This window comes from Haliotis rufescens, unplaced genomic scaffold (genome assembly GCF_023055435.1).
Source record: "Haliotis rufescens isolate VD_foot unplaced genomic scaffold, xgHalRufe1.0.p SCAF_2, whole genome shotgun sequence".
In the NCBI taxonomy this organism is placed as follows: domain Eukaryota; kingdom Metazoa; phylum Mollusca; class Gastropoda; order Lepetellida; family Haliotidae; genus Haliotis; species Haliotis rufescens.
In genome coordinates, this window is record NW_025963890.1 from 35488669 (window position 1) to 35500948 (window position 12280).

Consider the following 12280-nt stretch of genomic DNA (forward strand, 5'->3'; position numbering starts at 1 on the left):
ACCGCCATCTTGGAAGGAAACGTTAACCCAACTAACACTGATGATTTTAACACATTTACGAACGCCATGCACTCCTGGCCAATCAGAAAAGCTGTTTCAGCAGAACAGGAGCAAAGCTCGAACTTTGTCCAATCAGAGGGGGTGTTTTTTATGGGCCAAATAAAGATGTCAGAGAGTTTACAGGGAGAAGTGGGTATTTCATTCTCCGACTTAGCCGAACATGTCCGATCTTCCCGCTGCGTTGGTCTTTGATGTTGCAAATGCCAGCTGACTATGGTAAACCGGGATTGGTAAACCCGTAATAAAAAGACAGGATCGGTATTTTCCCCCCAGCCGGAATCTCGCTCGAATGACCGTCCGCTTTCCCCTTCCCTGCCGTCTTTGCCCACGGGCTGATTCGCAAACACTTGTGGTAGCAAGAATCATTGTTATGAGAGGGCCTCACCCCAGAGTCAAATTAAACGGACACACATGTCGCGCCGCTACTAATATCGTTTTTACATATTTCGTTTAGTATTTTTTTAGCACATGACTCCTCCGGACAAGTATATTTCAGTATGGGGCGACAAAAATAATTGGCCATGCCAATTTCTCATGTTGCAAATTTCCGCTGAAAAACACGCGAAAAGTAAACGAGTTGATTCTTATATGTGTTTAATGAGTGTTGAACACCATCAAGTACACTGACGCGACACTACCATCCGTTCGGACTCAGTGCCCATCGGATGCTGGGTTCATTCCCAATACTACTCCCGAACTGGCTACTGGTCAAAGAAAAACCAATAGGCACGGTCCGGTCATTTCATTGCACTACCCATCACCTCTAATCCATACTGTTGTTCCTGACAATAGTATAAATGTATTGTGGCTAAGTGAAATGATAATATCCAATTTCTGATTTTTTCAGAAGTATAATGACACAGGAACACGCATAATCAACGCAGGCATCTGCTGGACGAGCTGCTGAGTGCGAAATCGTGTCCACCGGAAGCGTTCGTTATTTATCCAACATCATCCTGGTCCAGGTGTCCAGGTTGCCCGTCCATGATGAGGCACCAGGTGTCAATAGGTTGCCCGTCCATGATGAGGCATCAGGTGTCAATAGGTTGCCTGTCCATGATGAGGCATCAGGTGTCAATAGGTTGCCTGTCCATGATGAGGACCAGGCGTCAATAGGTTCCCTGTCCATGATGAGGCACCAGGCGTCAATAGGTTGCCTGTCCATGATGAGGACCAGGCGTCAATAGGTTGCCTGTCCATGATGAGGACCAGGCGTCAATAGGTTGCCCGTCCATGATTAGGCCCCAGGCGTCAATAGGTTGCCTGCCCATGATGAGGACCAGGCGTCAATAGTTTGCCTGTCCATGATGAGGCACCATGTGTCAATAGGTTGCCTCTCAATGATGAGGCACCAGGCGTCAATAGGTTGCCTGCCCATGATGAGGACCAGGCGTCAATAGGTTGCCTCGCCATGATGAGGCACCAGGCGTCAATATGTTGCCTCTCCATGATGAGGACCAGGCGTCAATAGGTTGCCTCTCCTTGATGAGGCACCAGGCGTCAATAGGTTGCCTCTCCATGATGAGGCATCAGGCGTCAATAGGTTGCCTCGCCATGATGAGGCACCAGGCGTCAATAGGTTGCCTGCCCATGATGAGGGCCAGGCGTCAATAGGTTGCCCGTCCATCATGAGGACCAGGCGTCAATAGGTTGCCTCTCCATGATGAGGCACCAGGCACTAATAGGTTGCCTGCCCATGATGAGGACCAGGCGTCAATAGGTTGCCTCTCCATGATGAGGCACCAGGCGTCAATAGGTTGCCTCTCCATGATGAGGCACCAGGCGTCAATAGGTTGCCTCTCAATGATGAGGCACCAGGCGTCAATAGGTTGCCTGCCCATGATGAGGACCAGGCGTCAATAGGTTGCCTCGCCATGATGAGGCACCAGGCGTCAATATGTTGCCTCTCCATGATGAGGACCAGGCGTCAATAGGTTGCCTCTCCTTGATGAGGCACCAGGCGTCAATAGGTTGCCTCTCCATGATGAGGCATCAGGCGTCAATAGGTTGCCTCGCCATGATGAGGCACCAGGCGTCAATAGGTTGCCTGTCCATGATGAGGGCCAGGCGTCAATAGGTTGCCCGTCCATCATGAGGACCAGGCGTCAATAGGTTGCCGCTCCATGATGAGGCACCAGGCACTAATAGGTTGCCTGCCCATGATGAGGACCAGGCGTCAATAGGTTGCCTCTCCATGATGAGGCACCAGGCGTCAATAGGTTGCCTCTCCATGATGAGGCACCAGGCGTCAATAGGTTGCCCGTCCATCATGAGGACCAGGCGTCAATAGGTTGCCCGTCCATCATGAGGACCAGGCGTCAATAGGTTGCCCGTCCATCATGAGGACCAGGCGTCAATAGGTTGCCCGTCCATCATGAGGACCAGGCGTCAATAGGTTGCCCGTCCATGATGAGCACCAGGCGTCAATAGGTTGCCTGCCCATGATGAGGACCAGGCGTCAATAGGTTGCCTGTCCATGGTGAGGGCCAGGCGTCAATAGGTTGCCTCTCCATGATGAGGCACCAGGCGTCAATAGGTTGCCTCTCCATGATGAGGCACCAGGCGTCAATAGGTTGCCTCTCCATGATGAGGCACCAGGCGTCAATAGGTTGCCCGTCCATCATGAGGACCAGGCGTCAATAGGTTGCCTGTCAATGATGAGGCATCATTATATGAATAGGCATATAGGACTAACACCGCATGTTCATGATACTTACCCAACAACGACGAGGAAACACAACAGACAGTTTCAATCTATCAACCCCCCCCCCCCCCAAAAAAAAAAACAACAACAACAAAACAACACACACACACACAAAAACAGCGCAAAAAATCACCAAAAAAAGCAATTTACGATTATTTGTTGGAAAGCTTGTGGTTTAGCGTCTCAAGTGGTTTCAAGTTTTCACATTTCAGTCACTCTGTGTAAACCGGGAGGGTTGTTTCGTAAACAAAATCAATAGGATGTGTGAGTGGGTTTTGTACAATAAGTCAGTTATATCAAATTTAAAGTGTGTGTGTGTGTGTGTGTGTGTGTGTGTGTGTGTGTGTGTGTGTGTGTGTGTGTGTGTGTGTGTGTGTGTGTGTGTGTGTGTGTGTGTTCATATCGTATCAGTCGCTCACTATTCCTAGGTCGTATAAGTATCTGACGTTTCATATCGTATTAGTATCCCACTATTCCTAGATCGTATCAGTCGCTCACTATTCCTAGGTCGTATAAGTATCTGACGTTTCATATCGTATCAGTATCCCACTATTCCTAGATCGTATCAGTATCCCACTATTCCTAGGTCGTATAAGTATCTCACGTTTCATATCGTATCAGTATCCCACTATTCCTAGATCGTATCAGTATCCCACTATTCATATCGTATGAGTATCTCACTATTCCTAGATCGTATCAGTATCCCACTATTCATATCGTATCAGTATCCCACTATTCCTAGATCGTATCAGTATCCCACTATTCATATCGTATTAGTATCCCACTATTCCTAGATCGTATCAGTCGCTCACTATTCCTAGGTCGTATAAGTATCTCACGTTTCAAATCGTATCAGTATCCCACTATTCCTAGATCGTATAAGTATCTCACTATTCATATCGTATGAGTATCTCACTATTCCTAGGTCGTATCAGTATCTCATCCTCATACCTATATCTAATATATATGTATGGATTGTTTCAGGCAGTAGATGGGGCTTCAAGACATACATGCTTTTACAATGAAAAATCTATTTATATCGACACCACATTACTCCTTGTGTAAAAGGATTATGCCATTTTTTATTTAAATATTTTCCGGAACAAATTTCCTTTTAAAAATAGAGCAGAATTAACGAATATAATTTCCAGTCAACCATAAATGTTAAAACAGCTATATCACGGTCTCAACTGCGTCTTTTGTCACAAAAAAGGCCTCCTCCACAAAAATCTGTTTTCAATAGAGAAGGCCGCTGTTTCAATGTTTTCTTGAATAAAGCACGTACTTATTAATTCAACCAGCTTAGAGATGGGCATTGAAAAACAACTCCATGAAACCAAACAGTCTTCTCTTCAAATTACAACGTTTAAACATCTCCATGAACGAAGTCGATGCGTCAGGTGATGTATATTTCACCAATATGACGACACAGTGTTTACATAACACTCGCCGATGTCATTAGTAATTCCGGGTTTGAATCCCATGTGGTGCATGGTGAAGAATGTGCTTTTCTTGATAACTGTTTTGTTTCCATGGACGACGGGTCTGGTCGCAAAAACGTTGTTGTTTTAACTTCCCCACGGGCCGTGGTATCATGTGCTGTCATATACATATTTCAGTGCTCTTCGGTGAGCCTGCAACAACCGAGTTGTATAATTGATTAAAACATAACAATTCCAACCAGAGAAGAATGAACTATTGGCGTCATGAATATTTCATAATTATTTCACTGATCTTATTGTCAATTGGCGTTTTGTCCTTTTTCATGCAAGCTGTGCAAAAAAGGAACAGATTCGATACTGTTGATACACTGATAAAGGGGGTCTATAATTGTATGTTCCAGCACGTATGATTGAAGACAGTCAAACACCGATGTGTCGAAGTTGAAGGGACCTACGTAATTACTTCGAGTTATCCGAGGTTCGACACAACCGAAAATAATGAATAAAGAAGGAATAAGCGTGACCAAACTTTTGCTTCGAGACAACCGCAAGTTCGACATATCAAAGTTCGATACAACGGTGTTTGGCTGTATATGTATCTGACAAGTACAACTGTATGGTTGCTATCTAGCTGGGGTAGGGGAGGGGTGGGGGCGGGGGATGTAGGGATGGGGGGAGATCATAGATATTAACAACTTTGACATGCTGCTCACCATCAGCAAACCTTGGCACACCTAAGAAAATATTTCGCTTTGGGTTTTTTGAAGATAGCATGTACATGTCATGCACATATTGCTATATATTTTGAAGTTGCGAAATGTCATTTACCTGTTTCCATAGTATCAAAAGGTTGTATGTGTCTTGGTTTTTTTCCACATGTTCTGCAACTGACCGGAAATAAGACAATGTTCTAAAACCCGACCACGACGGACCTGCTTGTTTCCGGTCGCAGGTGAACAGTCAAGATTGGAAAAACTAAAACATCCAACATCATATTTAGAAAATACTAATTCATTTTCCCAGAATAATTATACTTGAATGAATTTGTAAATTTGTGTATGATAGCAGAAACCACATACCGACTTCTGTATATATAGTCTCTGATAATACCATGTAAAAATATATGCATCCTTCCTGTCCTGGATGGTGATTCATAAATACATGCTCGTGTCAGAATCGTAGAATGGACTCCGCTTTTAGTTGAGATTTCCTATGGTTGTGGAAATGGTTCGACTTTGTTAATGGCAAAGAACCGCCCATAAAATGCCAGAATGCGCTATCTAGCGATCTGCGCACATAAGGAAATAAAGACCACTGAACCGCCACAGGACCACTTGTGTCTGGTTCTAGAACCGCCACGGGATCACTAGTATCTGGTTCTAGAACCGCCACGGGATCACTAGTATCTGGTTCTAGAACCGCCACGGGATCACTTGTGTCTGGTTCTAGAACCGCCACAGGATCTCTAGTATCTGGTTCTAGAACCGCCACGGGATCACTAGTATCTGGTTCTAGAACCACCACGGGATCTCTAGTATCTGGTTCTAGAACCGCCACGGGACCATTAGTGCCTGGTTCTAGAACCGCCACGGAACCATTAGTGCCTGGTTCTAGAACCACCACGGAACCATTAGTACCTGGTTCTAGAACCGCCACGGGACCACATGTGTCTAGTTCTAGAACCGCCACGGAACCATTAGTGCCTGGTTGTAGAACTACCACGGAACCATTAGTGCCTGGTACTAGAACCGCCATGGGGCCACTTGTGTCTGGTTCTAGAACCGCCACGGGATCACTTGTGTCTGGTTCTAGAACCAACACGGAACCATTAGTGCCTGGCTGGTTCTAGAACCGCCACGGAACCATTAGTGCCTGGTTCTAGAACCGCCACGGAACCATTAGTGCCTGGTTCTAGAACCACCACGGAACCATTAGTACCTGGTTCTAGAACCGCCACGGGATCACTAGTATCTGGTTCTAGAACCACCACGGGACCATTATTGCCTGGTTCTAGAACCACCACGGAACCATTAGTGCCTGGTTCTAGAACCACCACGGAACCATTAGTACCTGGTTCTAGAACCGCCACGGGACCTTTAGTGCCTGGTTCTAGAACCGCCACGGAACCATTAGTGCCTGGTTCTAGAACCACCACGGAACCATTAGTACCTGGTTCTAGAACCGCCACGGGATCACTAGTATCTGGTTCTAGAACCACCACGGGACCATTATTGCCTGGTTCTAGAACCACCACGGAACCATTAGTGCCTGGTTCTAGAACCCCCACGGGATCACTAGTATCTGGTTCTAGAACCGCCACGGGACCTTTAGTGCCTGGTTCTAGAACCGCCACGGAACCATTAGTGCCTGGTTCTAGAACCACCACGGAACCATTAGTACCTGGTTCTAGAACCGCCACGGGATCACTAGTATCTGGTTCTAGAACCACCACGGGACCATTATTGCCTGGTTCTAGAACCACCACGGAACCATTAGTGCCTGGTTCTAGAACCACCACGGAACCATTAGTACCTGGTTCTAGAACCGCCACGGGACCACATGTGTCTGGTTCTAGAACCGCCAGGGAACCATTAGTGCCTGGTTCTAGAACTACCACGGAACCATTAGTATCTGGTTCTAGAACCGCCACGGGATCTCTAGTATCTGGTTCTAGAACCGCCACGGGATCACTAGTATCTGGTTCTAGAACCGCCACGGGATCACTTGTGTCTGGTTCTAGAACCGCCACAGGACCACTTGTGTCTGGTTCTAGAACCGCCACGGGATCACTAGTATCTGGTTCTAGAACCGCAACGGGATCACTAGTATCTGGTTCTAGAACCGCCACGGGATCTCTAGTATCTGGTTCTAGAACCGCCACGGGATCACTAGTATCTGGTTCTAGAACCGCCACGGGACCACTTGTGTCTGGTTCTAGAACCACCATGGGGACCATTAGTGCCTGGTTCTAGAACCACCACGGGACCATTAGTGCCTGGTTCTAGAACCGCCACGGAACCATGAGTGCCTGGTTCTAGAACCACCACGGAACCATTAGTACCTGGTTCTAGAACCGCCACGGGACCACATGTGTCTGGTTCTAGAACCGCCACGGAACCATTAGTGCCTGGTTCTAGAACTACCACGGAACCATTAGTGCCTGGTACTAGAACCGCCATGGGGCCACTTGTGTCTGGTTCTAGAACAGTCACGGGACCACTTGTGTCTGGTTCTAGAACCACCACGGAACCATTAGTGCCTGGTTCTAGAACCACCACGGAACCATTAGTACCTGGTTCTAGAACCGCCACGGGACCACATGTGTCTGGTTCTAGAACCGCCACGGGATCACTAGTATCTGGTTCTAGAACCGCCACGGGACCTTTAGTGCCTGGTTCTAGAACCGCCACGGGACCACTTGTGTCTGGTTCTAGAACCGCCACGGGACCATTAGTGCCTGGTTCTAGAACCACCACGGGACCATTAGTGCCTGGTTCTAGAACCGCCATGGAACCATTAGTGCTTGGTTCTAGAACTAGAACCGCCACGGGGCCACTAGTGCCTGCTTCTAGAACCGCCACGGGACCATTGCTGCCTTGGTCTACATGTAAACAGTACCAGCGGGATGATAGTCATCAGTTACAGTTATAATTCATGAATCAAGGTGTCTCAACGACAACGTCATGCCCCGTGCTAATTTTCCTGAATAAACACTCTATACTCTAAGGTGTGTATTGAGGGTGTGGAGAGAAAGTGTGTGTGCTGGGGGTGGGGAGTGAAAGTGGGTGTGTTTTGAGGGTGGCTTGTGATAGTGGGAGTGATGAAGGGGTGGGGGTGGGGTTGGTGGGGGGGTAGTGAAAGTGTGTGTGTTGAGGGTGGGTTGTGAAAGTGTGAGTGTTGAGGGTGGGTAGTGAAAGTGTGTGTGTTGAGGGTGGGTTGTGAAAGTGTGTGTGTTGAGGGTGGGTTGTGAAAGTGTGTGTGTTGAGGGTGGGTTGTGAAAGTGTGAGTGTTGAGGGTGGGTTGTGAAAGTGTGAGTGTTGAGAGTGGGTAGTAAAAGTGTGTGTGTTGAGGGTGGGTTGTGAAAGTGTGTGTGTTGAGGTCGGGTTGTGAAAGTGTGTGTGTGTGTTGAGGGTGGGTTGTGAAAATGTGTGTGTTGAGGGTGGGTTGTGAAAGTGTGAGTGTTGAGAGTGGGTGGTAAAAGTGTGTGTGTTGAGGGTGGGTTGTGAAAGTGTATGTGTGTTGAGGGTGGGTAGTAAAAGTGTGAGTGTTGAGAGTGGGTAGTAAAAGTGTGTGTGTTGAGGGTGGGTTGTAAAAGTGTGAGTGTTGAGGGTGGGTAGTAAAAGTGTGAGTGTTGAGGGTGGGTTGTGAAAGCGTGAGTGTTGAGGGTGGGTTGTAAAAATGTGAGTGTTGAGGGTGGGTTGTGAAAGTGTGAGTGTTGAGGATGGGCTGTGAAAGTGTGTCCTTTGAGGGTGGGTAGTGAAAGTGTGTGTGTTTTGAGGGTTGGGAGTGAAAGTGAGTGCGTTTGGGTAGGGTGGTGAGTGAAAGTGTGTGTGATGAGGGTGGGTAGTAAAAGTGTGTATGTTGAGGGTGGGTTGTAAAAGTGTGAGTGTTGAGGGTGGGTTGTGAAAGTGTGAGTGTTGAGAGTGGGTAGTAAAAGTGTGTGTGTTGAGGGTGGGTTGTAAAAGTGTGAATGTTGAGGGTGGGTTGTGAAAGTGTATGTGTTGAGGGTGGGTTGTAAAAGTGTGAGTGTTGAGGGTGGGTTGTGAAAGTGTGAGTGTTGAGGATGGGTTGTAAAAGTGTGAGTGTTGAGGGTGGGTTGTGAAAGTGTGAGTGTTGAGGGTGGGTTGTGAAAGTGTGAGTGTTGAGGGTGGGTTGTGAAAGTGTAAGTGTTGAGGGTGGGTAGTGAAAGTGAGTGTGTTTTGAGGGTGGGGAGTGAAAGTAAGTGTGTTTGGGTAGGGTGGGGAGTGAAAGTGTGTGTGTTGAGGGTGGGTAGTGAAAGTGTGAGTGTTGAGGTCGGGGAGTGAAAGTGTGAGTGTTGAGGATGGGTTGTGAAAGTGTGAGTGTTGAGAGTGGGTGGTAAAAGTGTGTGTGTTGAGGGTGGGTTGTGAAAGTGTATGTGTGTTGAGGGTGGGTAGTAAAAGTGTGAGTGTTGAGAGTGGGTAGTAAAAGTGTGTGTGTTGAGGGTGGGTTGTAAAAGTGTGAGTGTTGAGGGTGGGTAGTAAAAGTGTGAGTGTTGAGGGTGGGTTGTGAAAGCGTGAGTGTTGAGGGTGGGTTGTGAAAGTGTATGTGTGTTGAGGGTGGGTAGTAAAAGTGTGAGTGTTGAGAGTGGGTAGTAAAAGTGTGTGTGTTGAGGGTGGGTTGTAAAAGTGTGAGTGTTGAGGGTGGGTAGTAAAAGTGTGAGTGTTGAGGGTGGGTTGTGAAAGCGTGAGTGTTGAGGGTGGGTTGTAAAAATGTGAGTGTTGAGGGTGGGTTGTGAAAGTGTGAGTGTTGAGGATGGGCTGTGAAAGTGTGTCCTTTGAGGGTGGGTAGTGAAAGTGTGTGTGTTTTGAGGGTTGGGAGTGAAAGTGAGTGCGTTTGGGTAGGGTGGTGAGTGAAAGTGTGTGTGATGAGGGTGGGTAGTAAAAGTGTGTATGTTGAGGGTGGGTTGTAAAAGTGTGAGTGTTGAGGGTGGGTTGTGAAAGTGTGAGTGTTGAGAGTGGGTAGTAAAAGTGTGTGTGTTGAGGGTGGGTTGTAAAAGTGTGAATGTTGAGGGTGGGTTGTGAAAGTGTAAGTGTTGAGGGTGGGTAGTGAAAGTGAGTGTGTTTTGAGGGTGGGGAGTGAAAGTAAGTGTGTTTGGGTAGGGTGGGGAGTGAAAGTGTGTGTGTTGAGGGTGGGTAGTGAAAGTGTGAGTGTTGAGGTCGGGGAGTGAAAGTGTGAGTGTTGAGGATGGGTTGTGAAAGTGTGAGTGTTGAGAGTGGGTAGTGAAAGTTTGTGTGTTGAGGTCGGGGAGTGAAAGTATGTGTTTTGAGGATTTGTGTGTGTGTGTTTGTGTGTGTTTATTCATTGTTTGTTTCTGAAACGCAGAGCCAAGACAAGTTGAGTATGTCCTCCTCTGTATTCAGGATATCAAATGTATTTCTAAAAAGGACATACACATTATTATTTTGCTGCCCTAGTATTCTGAACCCCTCACAGCATAAAACATGTCTCTGTATGTTTAGTGTAAGATTTACTGTTATTGCTCCAAGATGAAAAACACAATGTAAAAACTGACGCACATTATGTAATCGGGTACACAATCTGAGCACGCAAATCTAAAACTCAGAATGTGGTAACATGGAGAATATCTCCCTGTTTCGCCCGAGATGCACTCAGTTGTCGCGAAGAAACAATTGCAAAAAAACATTTCCTCTGCACACTCAAAAGCCTTAATAACACACTGTTAATAATATAATACTCAATAAAAAACAATTCCTGTAAGGGAGATAATCGCCGTGGTGATTAGACGAAACTGGTCTGATTTGTTTTCGTTATATAGATATGTATGCTATTGACAACATTTACAATGCGCACTCGTAAGATATGAACATCACTCAACATGATATCAACATGATATTACATTTTACACTAAGCACGCTGCATGAGCGCCAGGTTAACCAGTCTAAACGAAGCTGTTCTTTCAGGCACCGTGCTTAACAAAAGAATTGGTTCTTTGTACTGCAACTGTTTAAACCTGTTGTTGCGATTTTTCATCGAGTAGATTTGTGATAAGATTCTGTTTCTTGAAATGGCGAACAACTACTGTCATCGGTTATGTTAAAACACGGTAACAAGTGTTCACCTTTGTGCTTAGTGCGTGTTGGGTCGCGACCAAAATAATGATTTACATGCGTATTGTCGTTTTTGAAACGGTGAAGTGAATGCTGTTACGTGTCATCAGCACTATTCCAACTATACCACTCAAAAGAAGTTAAAGAGCCCCCGCTTCTTTTATATTACTATAGTTAAAAAACATATTAACTATAGTCACATTAATTATTCGGGTGTTCTTTAACTTCTTTTGAGTAGTATATATCACAGCGGCCTATATGTAACTGGACTGGTCAAACATATAGGCCTTGAAGCTATATATAATGTTAATGCACATAAGACATTGAAAATACGTTTTGTTAGCTTAACATGTTATCTTATTATTAAATTTACTTTAGTTTTTTTTAATACATTTCTTGTTCCTGGTGATCCGACCGCCCCTGAAACTGATTTTCACTTGTTTTATAATTTTTGCGTACACTATGCCAGTCAAAATGTGCCACGAGAACCTCGTCGTCATAACCGTAGATTCGGGCCCGTCTCTTCATTGATGTTCATGATGTCAGTCACTGGATTTTCTGGTCAAGACAAGATAAATTTCAGATCGAATATTACCGAGAGCGGCGTTAAACAACAAACAAACAAACAAACAAACACACACACAAACAAACAAACAATAAAAGGGTATCACAGGGAGTATATGGCAGGAGATTGAGTGAGTGAGTCAATGTTGATTTACGCCGCATTAGCAATGTTCCAGTTATATCACAGAGACCTGTAAACAGTCGAGGCTTGACCAGACAGACCATTTCGTGAAGCTGTCCACATACTTATATGTTTACACTCACTGACATTCCTTTCGCTTCATATTTCCAAAAAAAATAATTCAGCACATACAAGTATATCATAAAAGTGGTTCATGGGTTCTGAGACCCAGTTCGATTCCCAAGTTCACTGTTAGCCTCTGACAAAGGATAATTATCTTGGGATCAAAACTTAAAATTATTTTCAACAAAGTCCGAACTATACTGATACTGAGTTCAACATAGCATTTATAATATCACATTGGACGAGGGCTGGTCAAAAGGTTCTAAGCCTAACAAACAAAACCAACAATTGTGAAAGTGTTTTTATCTTATTTTTCACCATAATCTTCCTGTTTTTCAATACACTTTCTCATATCGAAAGTGAAGCTTTTCAATTCCAGTCAGGAAGATGTTTTCTGAAACCACCCTTAAAACCCCAATCACGCCAGCTTTGAGGTAATAGTTGTCGTCATAGCGCT

General features: G+C 45.6%; 1 protein-coding gene across 1 annotated transcript; it reads right to left on the reverse strand.

Moving 5' to 3' along the window:
• Positions 1-2680: 2680 nt before the first annotated feature.
• On the reverse strand, positions 2681-5961 carry LOC124113054 (S-antigen protein-like). Its single transcript, XM_046473301.2, has 2 exons — positions 5522-5961; positions 2681-2708 (listed from the first exon to the last, which is right to left on the reverse strand). Exons 1-2 carry the CDS (start codon positions 5959-5961, stop codon positions 2681-2683), a joined length of 468 nt encoding a protein of 155 aa, XP_046329257.2.
• Positions 5962-12280: the final 6319 nt, after the last annotated feature.